This window comes from Squalius cephalus (assembly GCF_949319135.1).
Source record: "Squalius cephalus genome assembly, chromosome: 16".
Classification (NCBI taxonomy): Eukaryota; Metazoa; Chordata; class Actinopteri; order Cypriniformes; family Leuciscidae; genus Squalius; species Squalius cephalus.
Window position 1 is genome coordinate 26,025,596 of NC_137137.1, and position 13,652 is coordinate 26,039,247.

A 13,652-nucleotide genomic window follows, 5' to 3' on the forward strand; every position below is an offset into this window, starting at 1 on the left:
GTGTTAACATTTTATGTGAATATAGCCTATACGTCGCGTTGTTCCGCTTCACTCTCGGCTTATTTAACCGCAGCAAAACTGGACATGAGTCACGAATTTTGTCATCCTTATTCGAGTTAAGAGAACTGATAGGGATGTTCTTTTAATTGTTATTCAAGCAATGTATGTCTCGTGAGTCGTTACCAACTCACCATGAACACACTTCACCGATGATCTCACTCGCGGTTCTCTCTGCCCGACTCTGGCTGGATCAGCAGGTTGCAGAATGTGTGGCGAGTGTTGCCAACAGGGACGGTGTAGAGTGCCCTCTGGTGGACAAACTATACAACGCCAACACTCATAACATGGTTGAAGGGTGTTTCGTCCGTTTTTATTTTATTTTTGAAATATTCATTTATCGGCCGTTATAAATGCCGATACCGATAGTTTTGAAAATGCCTAATATCGGCCGATAATATCGGCCTGCCGATATATCGGTCGGGCTCTAATTTCTTCTACATAAATGACCCATTTTAAATACACATTCATCTTTCCAGAGGTGAAGTATACTTTTAAATGTCACTGTATGGATGGAAAAATATATTTGAATAGGAGTTTATTGGCCTGGCACATCTTGCCTTGGAAATATTTGCAAAAACATTCATTCCAAAACATTAATCTTTCTTTGCTGAAACCATTCTTTTGCTGATTTAGATGTGTGTTTTGGATCACTGTCATGCTGTAAGATGACTAGTTCTCTTTGTTTATGCTTCGATTAATCGGTTACTGATCGCTATGGGCCGATAATTAGGGGGCAAGCACTGAAAGTGCGTAGGCACCTATTGAAATCGTGGGCGTTCTTATTCTTCTTCTGTATAGATGTCTATGCCAGCCCATAGAACCACATTTGGCACACTGATAGAGGACAGTCGGAACAGTCACCATAACAAATTTGGAGTCTCTAACTCAATCCCACTAGTGCCACCAACTGTCCAAACTTTTACTCATGTTTCTGCTAATAACTTTTGAACCATAAGGGCTAGAAACAAAATTTTCCCACTGATTCCTTGGCTCAAGATGATTCGATTGCATCATATGATGCAATTCTTTCTGCCATTTAGATTTTTTTTTTTTTTTAAATACTTTTTTAAACTCGTCCTAGATGTTTACTCTGATTTTCACAAAAATTTAACCAGATCATCTTAAGACCATGCAGACAAAAATGTATGGAATTTATGGAAACATTTTCGTATTCAGACCAAACTTGGTACATGTCATCACAAGCATGACTTGAGGCTACATGCTGCGTTTCGGTGCAGTGCCACCTACTGGTCCAGTGCTATTTTTGGGTATAACTTCTGAACAATTTTTCCAAAAATCATACAAGTAGTCTCGTTAAATATCGGGCGCCATGCCGAGTCAAACGATATCCGATTTGTCCATATCGGCAATTTTGAAATGAAAAATTGAAAAATGCTGTATTTTATGAACGCATAAACGTATCATTACAAAACTTGGTATGGGTCATCGACACAATGCTCTAAAAGTCTGAGAAGTTTAGGATGTTTAGAAATTATTGACATGCTTATAACTTTGGATTTGGTTGACTTATTTTCACAGGAGTCATATCCTTACATTCCTGAATCCTTGTCGAGTCCAATGATACCAAACATGCTAGGTTTCGTCTTATGGCTAGCGCAAAGTTGTAAATTAGCGCTTAAACTTTTGCGAATATCTTTGAAACCGTAAGTCGGTTTGAGACTAAACCACCGTAGGAAATTCGTAAAGTCGCTGGCTACATGTTTGTCAATTTTGATAGTAAGTGGCAAATAAATCTAATCAAAGTCGCCCATGAGTCAGCGTCAACTTATTATAAATAATGTTCTTACACTGAATGTTTGGATTTTGTGAAGGTGTGAATCATTTTTTATTAATATTTAATATAATAAAGTTCTGTGTAACGAATTATTAACGAAGGAATTATTTTGAATTTCTTTTTTCTGTTGAACAAGTTATTTTGAAGAATATGGGTAACTAAACAGTTGCTGGTCCCAGTGACTTCCGTACAGTAGGGGTAGGGGAAGTACAGTAGGGGAAATAATTATTTGATCCCCTGCTGATTTTGTAAGTTTGCCCAATTTAAAACCTATTTATAATGTGTTTTTCTGGATTTTTGGTTGATATTCTGTCTCTATCCGTTAAAATAAGCCTTCCATAAAAATTATAGACCCTTCATTTCTTTGTAAATGGGCGAAAAATCTAAATCAGCAAGCGATCAAATAATTATTTTCCCCACTGTATATTTTTATACTATGGAAGTCAATGGGGACGAACAACTGTTTGGTTACCCACATTCTTCAAAGAAGAACAAGAAAGAAATTAATACAGGTTTGAAACAACATGAAAGAGAGTAAATAAAGACAATTTTCACTTTGTGGTGAACTATCCCCTTTAAGGACAAGGGGTAGCATGTTTACTATTAGGCTGATGTCACTTTAAGACCTGCATGCATACAAGCATCCGATTTTCTGTCAACTGTGTAGTTTGACAGTATTAAAGCAATCAGACGCGAAAAATAAAGTCTTGTAATCGGGCGCTGTTTGATAGGCTTCTAGTGAGCATGCGCTTCGTGTGTACACGCTCAGAAAAAGCGCATGTCAGAAGAGCAAGTGAACAAAATGTTCACTTTTTGAACCAAAACCACCAAAGCACATGCAAAAAATTATGCTCTCAGCCACTTAGTTCGTTTATGCCATGGGCCAGCTCTGATTGACGGAATTGTCTCTGATTTTCTCTTTGTCTTTTGATGTTTGATTAACAATAATGACACTGCACACTGCTCTTGAATGATTAACATTTGTAACTTTAATTTTAAGGATTTAACTATTTAATTTATGCAGGGAAGACTATCCAGTATTTTATTTTACATTTGATTCTTTATTCAATTTCTTTAGTATTTCTTACCTCAGTAATACTGTTAGACCTATCTGAAAAAAAAAAAACAACCTTAAAGCACTATTTCATTTGCATCTTTATTGTTTTGTATTCTATTTATTTGTATTGCTTTGTTTATTTGTACTTATTTTATTACTAAGTGTTTACTTGTCGTTTTTTTTTTTTTTTTCATTCAAATCAACAATTGAAATTAGGCTTGTGCTGTCAGCTATAGGGTATATGTCGAACGTCGCATGACGAAACCGGAAACCTGGTCTCATCGCATCCGCTTGTCATAGAAAGTGTTAACAGCCGTATGAACTGACGCCGATATCTATGGAATTTTAAGGTAATCAGCTAACCTACCTATCTCACTTTGTTATTGCCGTTTTATTCTATTTAAATATCTAAACGTTAGTGTGAAGATTTTTTTTTTTTTTTTACTTTTAAATATCGATCTTCACATGCGAGGGACATTGGTTATGATCATCTTTGCTCACTCCTTTTAAGTTATCTTGAGTAAAACAGTAAAAAAATGCATGAAGCACATACAAAAGACCTGAACCGGAAGCGATGCGTTCTGTTTTCCGGTTTCGTAATGCGACGTTCGACATATACCCTATTGTGCAAAAAAATTGCCACAATTTATTTCAAATAAAATCTGTGCTCTATGTAAGCCATTGCAACAAATTAATATTTATATTTTTCAAGGTATCATATCGAAGTTAGAAATTTCAGTATCATGACAGCACTAGTGCCCACGATAAAAATAACACGCATGTTTATTAACGTGATATATCGTATTACCGTATGACGCCATCTGTCTAATAGATAGACCGATAAATGATTATAGATAGACAGAGAGAGAGAGAGAGAGAGAGAGAGAGAGAGAGAGAGAGAGAGAGAGAGATGGATAGAACAGTCAAATCAACCAATGACCATTTTTATTTAAGTAAAAGTGAAACCAATTTTACAATGCACTTACCGGTCTTAGTTTCTCCAGATGCAACCTCAGATAAGTATCTATAGTAATCACCTTTCATTTTCAGATAAAACACCTTGCTCTCTGCTTGAGAAGCATTGGGAATTAAGAACTTCTCCAAAAGACCCTGTCAAGACAAGTTGGGAGCATCAGGATGGCTCATATTGTGGAAAATGTCCCTATCTTTCTGAAGGAAGGTTAAAAATAATGAATGACATTTGAATCTTATTGTTAAATTAAAACGAAATTAAGTGTTCTTTGACGAACAAGAAATATATTTTATTTAAGAAAATGTGTTTAAGAATGAACATATTCAGAATCATTTGATCAGGGCTGCAACTAATGATTATTTTGATTATCGATTAATCTGTCCATTAATTTTCCAAATTAATCCATTATTTTAAACATTATTCCACATCATGCCAATGTCGTCTTCTAGGGCTGGGCGGTATATATCGTTACCGCGGTAGAAAATGTCAACCGTAACATTTTAAATGTCATAAAATTTAAAATGTCAACCTAATTTTTTTATTCCGTGATACCGCGACATGTAAATAAGTGGGCGTGGTTAACACACGTGCAGCGTGCATGAGAATGAGACACTGAGATTTGTCAAAGAAACATGGAGAAAGCAGATCAAGAGGATCCACAAAGGAATTACGTTTTCTAAAGGGTTGTTGTCAACGTGATATTTCCAGGGGAAAAGGCGCAGCAGTCAACTAGAGCAGTGCGGCACCCGTAGGCTACAGTTTAGAGTGCACGATCGCAACGGGGAAAGCATGATTTTTACTTGACAACAACAGTTCATATATCAATATCGTTACGAATAGAAATAACCTATGATGTATAGTTATCTGCATCTTTGTCTCTATAGTTACTTTTTAAACACGAAAGCATTCAGTATGACACGCGAGCGGTTGCCGTGGTAATGAACATCCTGCTTGTTAAAGCAAATGTATAATCCTGTATCTGAGGCAAAATTACTAAATATGCAGCGCGAGTTATACATTTCTAACTCCAAACAATTGGCCACTGAAACAGCTGATAAAATCTTGCTTCGACTCAATGCGTGATTATAACGTGTCACTCAAATTCGCATTTCACTGATGCAAAAGACGCGCGCGCGTGCACACGCACTGAGAGGGAGCGCGGCGTGTCGGTGTTCACCGAGCTATGTAAAATAATGACGCAGTTACAACAAGGTGTGTATAATTTACACTACTTAGTCAACACTAACAGTTGCTGCTGTTCGGTTTTCATACTGCTGTTCTACTCCTAGTCACTTCTGTTCTGAACTTGACGCTTCTGAACATAGCTTTAGGTAAAGAACAAAACAAGTCCTTTAAAAGCAGACATGGCAAAAATGTACCGGAAAAACATTTAAACATAACTAACTAGTATCTACTAATATCCTACCAAATTAAAAGGAAGTAACTCATTTATTATGAATAGAATAGTTCAATATAAAATATTTAGATATTATAAACTGATTGATGAAGCAACACTTTAATTTAAAGTTTAATTGCACATATGAGTTGTATTTAATATCAATCAGTTGGGGTCAGTTCATCTAAAAGTTGATGAGAGTGTTTTGTTTACTATATTTAGCTATTAAAAATAGTTTACCAAAGAAATAATTTACCAAATAAAAGAAAAAGAAAATTCAAACACAGTGAAGTACTTTTCCTTTCTAAAGTAGCCTATTTGGGTTTATTTATTATACAAAGCCCTTTTTGTCGATTTTTCGAGAAAAACTAGATATAAATAACTATATTGTGAAATATATCGTTACCGTGAAATAAAATTAGTCATACCGTGAAACAGAATTTTGGTCATACCGCCCACCCCTATCGTCTTCCAAACAAATTGTAATATTAAGCCTATGAAAACAAATATAGTGAATGTATCTATGCAGACTATACTATTCATTACAAGAAAGAAATTTGTTAAAATACAAACATTACATTCTAAACCTAAAATCAACTGATTGCTTACTATTTTAATGCAAAAATTAAAACAACTAAATTAAAAATGATGAATGAAACAAAAACAAAAGCACAAAAACTGAACTTATATGATGTATGAAGAACACACAATATTACATTAATGTGCTATTCCAACAACAGTGCATTTACTGTTACTGCTCTCATTAATATGATTGTTACATGAAGAATTTTAAACCTACACTTATTTCTAACAAAAAATATTTTAGCAAAATGTGTATTTTAGTCAGACTAATACAATAGTGTATTTACTGTTACTGCTCTCATCAATATGATTACTTGGGTTACATGTAGAATTAAATAAAATATTTTAGCAAAATGTGATTTTATAATTATTGCGCTCTATTCTACTGCGCTCCGTCTGTTTGACGCGCATGCACCCACCGGCACTCGTTCATTGAACACTGAAGTTTAACAAGACCCTTGTTGTCCAAATATGCTAATAGGAAATAATCACAGGACTTTCTAAAACGATATAACCATAAAGTTTAAGTTAAGTTAAGTTAAGTTGAGGAAAACATGTCAAAGGCATTAAACAGCACACGCATCTGTCAAAGCACGACAAAGCAAGGTGGTAAAAACAAATATAAAGCATCATGTTTCGGACAACTTGGATCATGAACCTTTCCGGATCATGTACAGCAGCTCATTCTGTGTCCGTCACTATTTTCCATATGCATTTTGTTAATAGAAATTAGTGGTCGACTGATATATCGCCAAGGCCGATGTATCGGCCGATATTTGCCATTTTTTAAATATCGGCATCAGCCGATAAGTTTTTCTAATTGGCCGATGTGCTGGAAGAGGGTTGGAAGAGAGTCGCTCCGGACTTTTATTTTGACGGCTGGCGCTAAGAACACCAGCCCCTGAGAAGAGAAAGGCAGCACCTGATCACACAGCGCTCACACACAAAATCAGTGGTTCAAATTCGACAGAAAATTCAACATTTGACATCCGGGAACGGCAGGAATATCAGTAGATTGCCGATTGATGATCTCCATAGCTGTTTGTCGGCCTCACCAGCAGGGGGTGCAAGCGGCTGTTGACGAAGAAAACTATAGAGCAACGGGTGAGAGACTCATTCATCCGTTGAATTACAGAAATGGAGCAAGCAGTAGGCTATTTGTGATTATTATCATATGGAAAAGCTGATAAAGACACAAAAGCTGTGTTTACATTTAAGTCTTCACTGTTACTTTTGTACATGTAAGTTTTGCACAGCTTTCTCTGTCGTGACTGAGATTATGTTATTCCCCATCAAACGTTAAATCTGAGGTAGAAGACACATATTTCTCTTGGTTGTTTCGTTTTCTTAACTTTATATTGAGGCGCTGTGCTGCAAAACTCCGATTCCCTCAATACATCACTCTCCAGATTCCCCTGCGGTCTAAGGACACTCAAAGTAACTCAATGGACAAAATACAGTGATATAAAAGACCAAACTCCCACCTTATTGGGGATGTAGGCTATATTAATAGGCTACAGGCAAGCAGATGGACCAGAATATGAACATAACGCGCAAAGTTAAGGTAACGTAACGCGCTAAGCATTTCCCAGTGATATACTGGCATAAGTTCGCCTGACACTGGACATTTCGCACGTTTAGGGACCGTCTCTAAAGTTACATAAGACATTGGTACACAGGTTTCTAACTTCAATAGCATTTGAAGAGAACAGAGAAAGCTGTGCAAAACTTGTACAAAAGTAACAGTGAAGACTTCAATGTAAACACAGCTTTTGTGTCTTTATCAGCTTTTCCATATGATAATCATCACAATTCATCGCCCTGATAATAATCACAAATAGCCTACTGCTTGCTCCATTTCTGTAATTCAACGAATGAGTCTCTCACCCGTTGCTCTAGTTTTCCTTGTCAACAGCCGCTTGCACCCCCTGCTGGTGAGACCGACTAACAGCTATGGAGATCATCCATCAGCAATCTACTGACATTCCTGCCGTTCTTGGATGTCAAATGTTGAATTTTCTGTCGAATTTGAACCACTAAATTTGTGGAAGCGAATTTGTAAAGCGAAATAAAATGGATCGAAAATTGCCGGTCGAATATTATAGGTTGTATTTTTAAACAGAATGAACATTTCAGAAGTGAAATCTGAAAGGTGAATATGGATTATTGAATTTTTAATAATGAAAACGTGTGTGAAATGTTTTCAAGTGAAATATTCACAGCTTAAATATACAACCATGTTGAATTTCAGCCCATAAAAATGCAAGCCCTGAAAATACAATGCTTTAAAATGTAAGCAGGGTTAATGCAACGCATATTTTTTCAAGTAGTGCAATTCAACAAGCTTTTTTGTTTCAAATACATGTGTCATTATTATACTTCCATAGAACTGGTAAACAAAGAAAGTAAATGGTATGCGAAAAAGTAAAGCGTTTGCTTTTATATTATTTGTAACAGAAAAGGCAAACAATCAGGCTAAAATACTTTTAAATACTTTTTTTACTTTTACTTTTAAAATACTCATTTACCGTCAACATTCAGCAAATGTGCATCTACATCATTTAAACAAATCTCTGAATATCTAATAAACATTTAATTTAACAAAGCTTGCAGATTTAAATAGATTTAATAATCCAGCTGTGATATCTTGTGAAGTGTGCATTTGTAGCCTGCATAAACATGTTACTGCGAGTGACGGTCGGTAAATATTTGTTTTCTAATTTATTAAATATTGTTTAAAGTAAATATAAAGTGTGTATATACAGACCCTTTCCAAAAAATTTGAATATCATGGAAAAGTTTATTTATTTCCATAATTCCATAAAAAACATTAAACTTCCATAGATTATAGATTCAGGGCCCACAATTTAAACGATTTCAAGTATTTAGTTGTTTATTTGTACATAATTTGGGCTTCCAGCTCATAAAACCCACGAAAACAGGATTTCAAAAAATTTGAATATTACATGAAATCACACAGTGATACCATGGTCATTGAACCAGGTTTTGGTTATTTTGGCAGTGTGGGCAGGTGCAAATCCTGCTGGAAAATGAAGGAAGCATGAAGTGCTCTTCAAATGTCCTGGTAGATGGCTGCGTTGACTCTGGATTTAATAAAGCACAGTGGACCAAAGTCCTCTTTTCTGATGAGAGCAAATTTTGCATCTCATTTGGAAACCAAGGTCCCAGAGTCTGGAGAAAGAATGGAGAGGCACACAATCCAAGATGCTTGAAGTCCAGTGTGAAGTTTCCACAGTCTGTGTTGGTTTGGGGAGCCATGTCATCGGCTGATGTTGGTCCACTGTGCTGTCCACTCAACGCAGCCGTCTACCAGGACATTTTCAGAGCACTTCATGCTTCCTTCAGCAGACAAGCTTTATGGAGATGCTGACTTCATTTTCCAGCAGGATTTGCACCTGCCCACACTGCCAAAAGAACCAAAACCTGGTTCAATGACCATGGTATCACTGTGTGATTTCATGTAATATTCAAATTTTTTGCAATCCTGTTTTCGTGGGTTTTATGAGCTGGAAGCCCAAATTATGTACAAATAAACAACTAAATACTTGAAATCGTTTAAGTTGTGGGCCCTGAATCTATAATCTATGGAAGTTTAACATTTTGAATGGAAATATGGAAATAAATAAACTTTTCCATGATATTCTAATTTTTTGGAAAGGGTCTCTCTGTGTGTGTGTGTGTGTGTGTGTGTGTGTATACATGTATGTATGTATGTATGTATGTATGTATATATATATATATATATATATATATATATATATATATATATATATATATATATATATATATATATATATATATATATATGTGTGTGTGTATGTGTATGTGTATGTATATATATATATATATATATATATATATATATATATATATATATATATATATATATATATATATATATATATATATATGTGTGTATGTGTATGTATATACAGTGGTGTCAAAAAGTGTTTGCCCCCTTGGTAATTATGATCAAATATGGCTGTAAAAAATAAATCTGCATTTTTAATCCTTTAGATATTTTATTTAAAAAATGTGCAAAAATCTAACCTTTCATTGAAGTAAAATAATTGAAAGTGGGGGAAAATCACATTATGAAATAAATGTTTTTCTCCAAAACACGTTGGGAAAAATTGTTTGCCCCCTTTTATTAAATACTTTTTGCAACCTCTTTTTTCCAAGATAACAGCTCTGAGTTGGGGGGCTATATCAGTCACCCTGCTCTCTAAGATATCGGAATCAGCCAACCAAAAAAACAATATCGGTCGCTTTTCAGCACTATAAAGCGATTTGACTGGATGATGGTTTCCGAGCAAAGCTTGCAGACGCGACTAATCGATAATCAAATTCATTGTTGATTATTTTCATTATCGGTAATAATCGATTTTATCGATTTGTTTTTGCAGCCCTACATTTGATGTCATCATAAAAGGTTTAGAAAGTCAAGAAAAAGAAATGAAGATACCAGCACATCATTGCAGATGTCCTGCAGTTCAGTCTCAATTTTTTCACGGTACTCGCGTGCCATTTGCTGCTTCTTCTCATTCCCCTCGGTTTTCTGCTCAATGCTCGAGATGACACGCCAGGAGGAGCGGCGGGCGCCTACCACGTTCTTGTATGCCACGGAGAGCAGGTTGCGCTCTTCATTCGAAAGCTCCACGCCGCCCTCGGTAACAGCCTTCATAGCTGCTGCCATGTCATCATAGCGCTCGGCCTGCTCAGCGAGCTTGGCTTTCTGCACCAGGTCACTCTTGTCCATTTTACACTGAGAATCAGATACGAATTGGTATGAGGACAGTATTTCACATAAACCACTAAATTAAATGGAATTTAAGGTTTTGAAAGCACAAGACAGAAACATGCAACACACTCAAGACCCCGATAAATTCCAAGCGAAAAATCAAAGAAAGCATTGGTGTGACAAATTTTAATAAAATCAAGCCAAAAGGAAGTTCGTTTGGAGTTTGTAACAGCTTGTCATTTTGTGCAGATACAAGTTGTAATATTATGTTGTATAAATAGCCGATTAAAGGGTTAGTTCACCAAAAAATGAAAATTCTGTCAGTAATTAGGCTACTCATACTCATGTTGTTCCAACCCCGTAAGACTTTCGTTCATCTTCGGAACACAAATTGAGATATTTTTGATGAAATCTGAGAGCTGTCTCACTCCTTCATAGGCTTCTAGGCAATTTCATTCTGCAGGTCCAGAAAAGTTAGTAAAAACATTGTTAAAATAGTCCAAGTGACTACAGTAGCTCAACCTTAAGTTTATCAAGCGACGAGAATACTTTTTGTGCGCAAAAAAACCCTAAAATAACGACTTTATTCAACTATTCATTTTCTTCTGTGCAGGCCTCTGATGTGAGTTCACAAAGAGCGCCACGACGCATGCGCGAGAACTGAGAAGATGACGTAGATGGGTCTCGATGTAGCGTTTAAAATGGTTCTAAAATGTGCATTTCCTGGATGTCCAAATCGTGAGAAACCAACAAGAAAACGTAATAGTGCCTTACAAATGTCGCAAGATGAATGGCTTACCTTTCACACATTCCCATCAAATGATCGTGAGCATCATCTTCTCAGTCCTCGCGCATGCGTCGTGGCGCTTTTTTTTTTTTTCTTTCACAGAAGAAAATGAATAGTTGAATAAAGTCGTTATTTTTATTTGTTTTGTGCACACAAGAAGTATTCTTGTCGCTTGATAAACTTAAGAATGGAGCCACTGTAATCACTTGGACTATTTTAACAATGTTTTTACTAACTTTTCTGGACCAGCAGAATGAAATTGCCCAGAAGCCTATGAATGAGTGCGCCAGTTCTCAGATTTCATCAAAAATATCTTAATTTGTGTTCCGAAGATGAAAGAAAGTCTAACGGGGTTGGAACAACATGAGGGTGAGTAATTACTGACAGTTTTCATTTTTGGGTGAACTAACCCTTTAATCTCATATAGGATGCATTTCGTTGAATTAATTAACCCACAAAGCACTTCAGTTTACCGGTGTTAATTTTTCAGCTTAGCGCTGTTATTTGAAACAGTAATATTAATTTTAGATCTTTGTTTTTTATAAAATATTTCATATTTTAATTAACAATGTGGTTTAATTCAAATAATTTCATTATTTTCTGTGCATGGGCTATTCCATTTTATTTTTGCACATGCATTTTGATTCTTTATATGCAAGTAATGTTGTCCATTTATTTACATGTCTGCATTATTCTGGCTTTTTTTTTTTTTTTTTTTTTTGATAATGAAAGTTGGGCATAGGAGTGTAAAAAATCATTTTAAAAGATAAGGAATCTTACACTGTTTCACTATAGGCTACTGTACTATTTATGTTGAAGTTGAAGCGCTTGGGACATGGCTTTTAATGGTGAACGTTATTTTTGTAATCCGGTTCTCAAAAAATTATATCAAAATTTGGATTTAGCTTTATCAGCCAATATATTGGTTAATGACTTTTTAATATAAATAATTATAGGTAGGCCTATATGCCAAAATTGTCATAATGGTGCATCCCTAGTTTATTTTGTTATAACAAGAAAAGCGTGCAGCACATGTTTAACGTTACCTAAAGACAGCTACCAGCACCATGGGCGGTGTAGGTTCGCCAACAAATTGATAACTAAAATGAATGAGCTTGTGAATCGGAAACGAATCGTGAAATCTGTGTCAATACCCATCCCTACACAGGATTGTGATCTCTCACAGAGAAGAAAGTGATAGGAAACTGACAAAAGTGTAATGCGATGCCAGCAGAAAACATTATGGCATCATGTTTAAAGTGCCCCTATTATGCTTTTTCGAATATTATTTCTTCATGCAGTGTGTAATATATCAGTTTATGAAAGTAAAATGTCTGCAAAGTTCATCTGAACGACAAACGAAGTTACTCACTTGTCACACATTTACATTTAAAAAGTCTGCTTAAGGGCAAATAACATGAAAAATGCGTATTTTAATAGGACTGTGCCGCAGCTTTCATAATTTGTCAGTTTCTCGGTCGTGAAGTTCAGCCACTCGATTCAATTGAACTCAGTCATGCTCTGCTGACGTGAACTAGCAGGCTAACCACACATCCTCATTAAAAATAACAAGATTCTTAGAGAATGTGTAATGATTGTCAATCTTCAAAACAATACTGCTAACATTATACTATAATCAAACACAAAATGCAAGCAGTAAGCTCGTATATTTCATTGTAATTATTCACTGCGTCTGGCAGAGGCCTGAAGCATAGCAACCTGCTAAATCCCTTCGCTGCCCGCAAAAAAAAGGGCAATAGGCCAGTTACGCAATCAAAGGAATGAAAACACGTTATGGAAGACACATGGGGAGGGATATAACGAAAAAGGAAAGTACACTCACGTTCTGAACGGCGTTTACTCTTACTTTAATCGCTAAAAAGACACAATTCGGTTCCCTTGCTCTTCGGTTGTTCTGGGCAGTACCTCTTTCGCTTACATTGACACTTCCACTTCCGCTTCCTGCGTGCAAGCCAGTCGGAGAGCCCTAACCCTAATTTCAGCCAATGCCACTTGAAGGCAAGCTTAATTATAGCCAACAGAGAAGCGTAAAAGCTGTACGCAGTCCTGTCCTCTATTGTTCAGCATTTTACGCTAATACTTTTTATTTTTATTTTTGACATATATGTATATTTTACAATGATAAATTTTGTATCCAAGAGAAGTCCGAGTAGGGAATGTCGTGATAGGTGGGACCCATTTACGGCATTACCATCAGTAAATGTGTTGTAGTATTTAAT

General features: G+C 35.8%; 1 protein-coding gene across 2 annotated transcripts in view; it reads right to left on the bottom strand.

Annotated features, from left to right (window-relative positions):
• Nucleotides 1-13,377, bottom strand: part of ywhabb (tyrosine 3-monooxygenase/tryptophan 5-monooxygenase activation protein, beta polypeptide b) — a 38,097-nt gene extending 24,720 nt beyond the window's left edge. The window contains exons 1-3 of one of the 2 annotated variants that reach the window (XM_079897534.1): nt 13,256-13,377; nt 10,350-10,649; nt 3,899-4,022 (exon numbers count right to left, since the gene is read on the bottom strand). In XM_079897534.1, coding sequence (XP_079753660.1) covers nt 3,899-4,022; nt 10,350-10,643 — 418 coding nt within the window. In that variant the 5' untranslated portion in view covers nt 10,644-10,649; nt 13,256-13,377. The remainder of the gene's footprint in view (nt 1-3,898; nt 4,023-10,349; nt 10,650-13,255) is intronic. The other variant, XM_079897535.1, reaches the window with a different exon arrangement.
• Nucleotides 13,378-13,652: the final 275 nt, after the last annotated feature.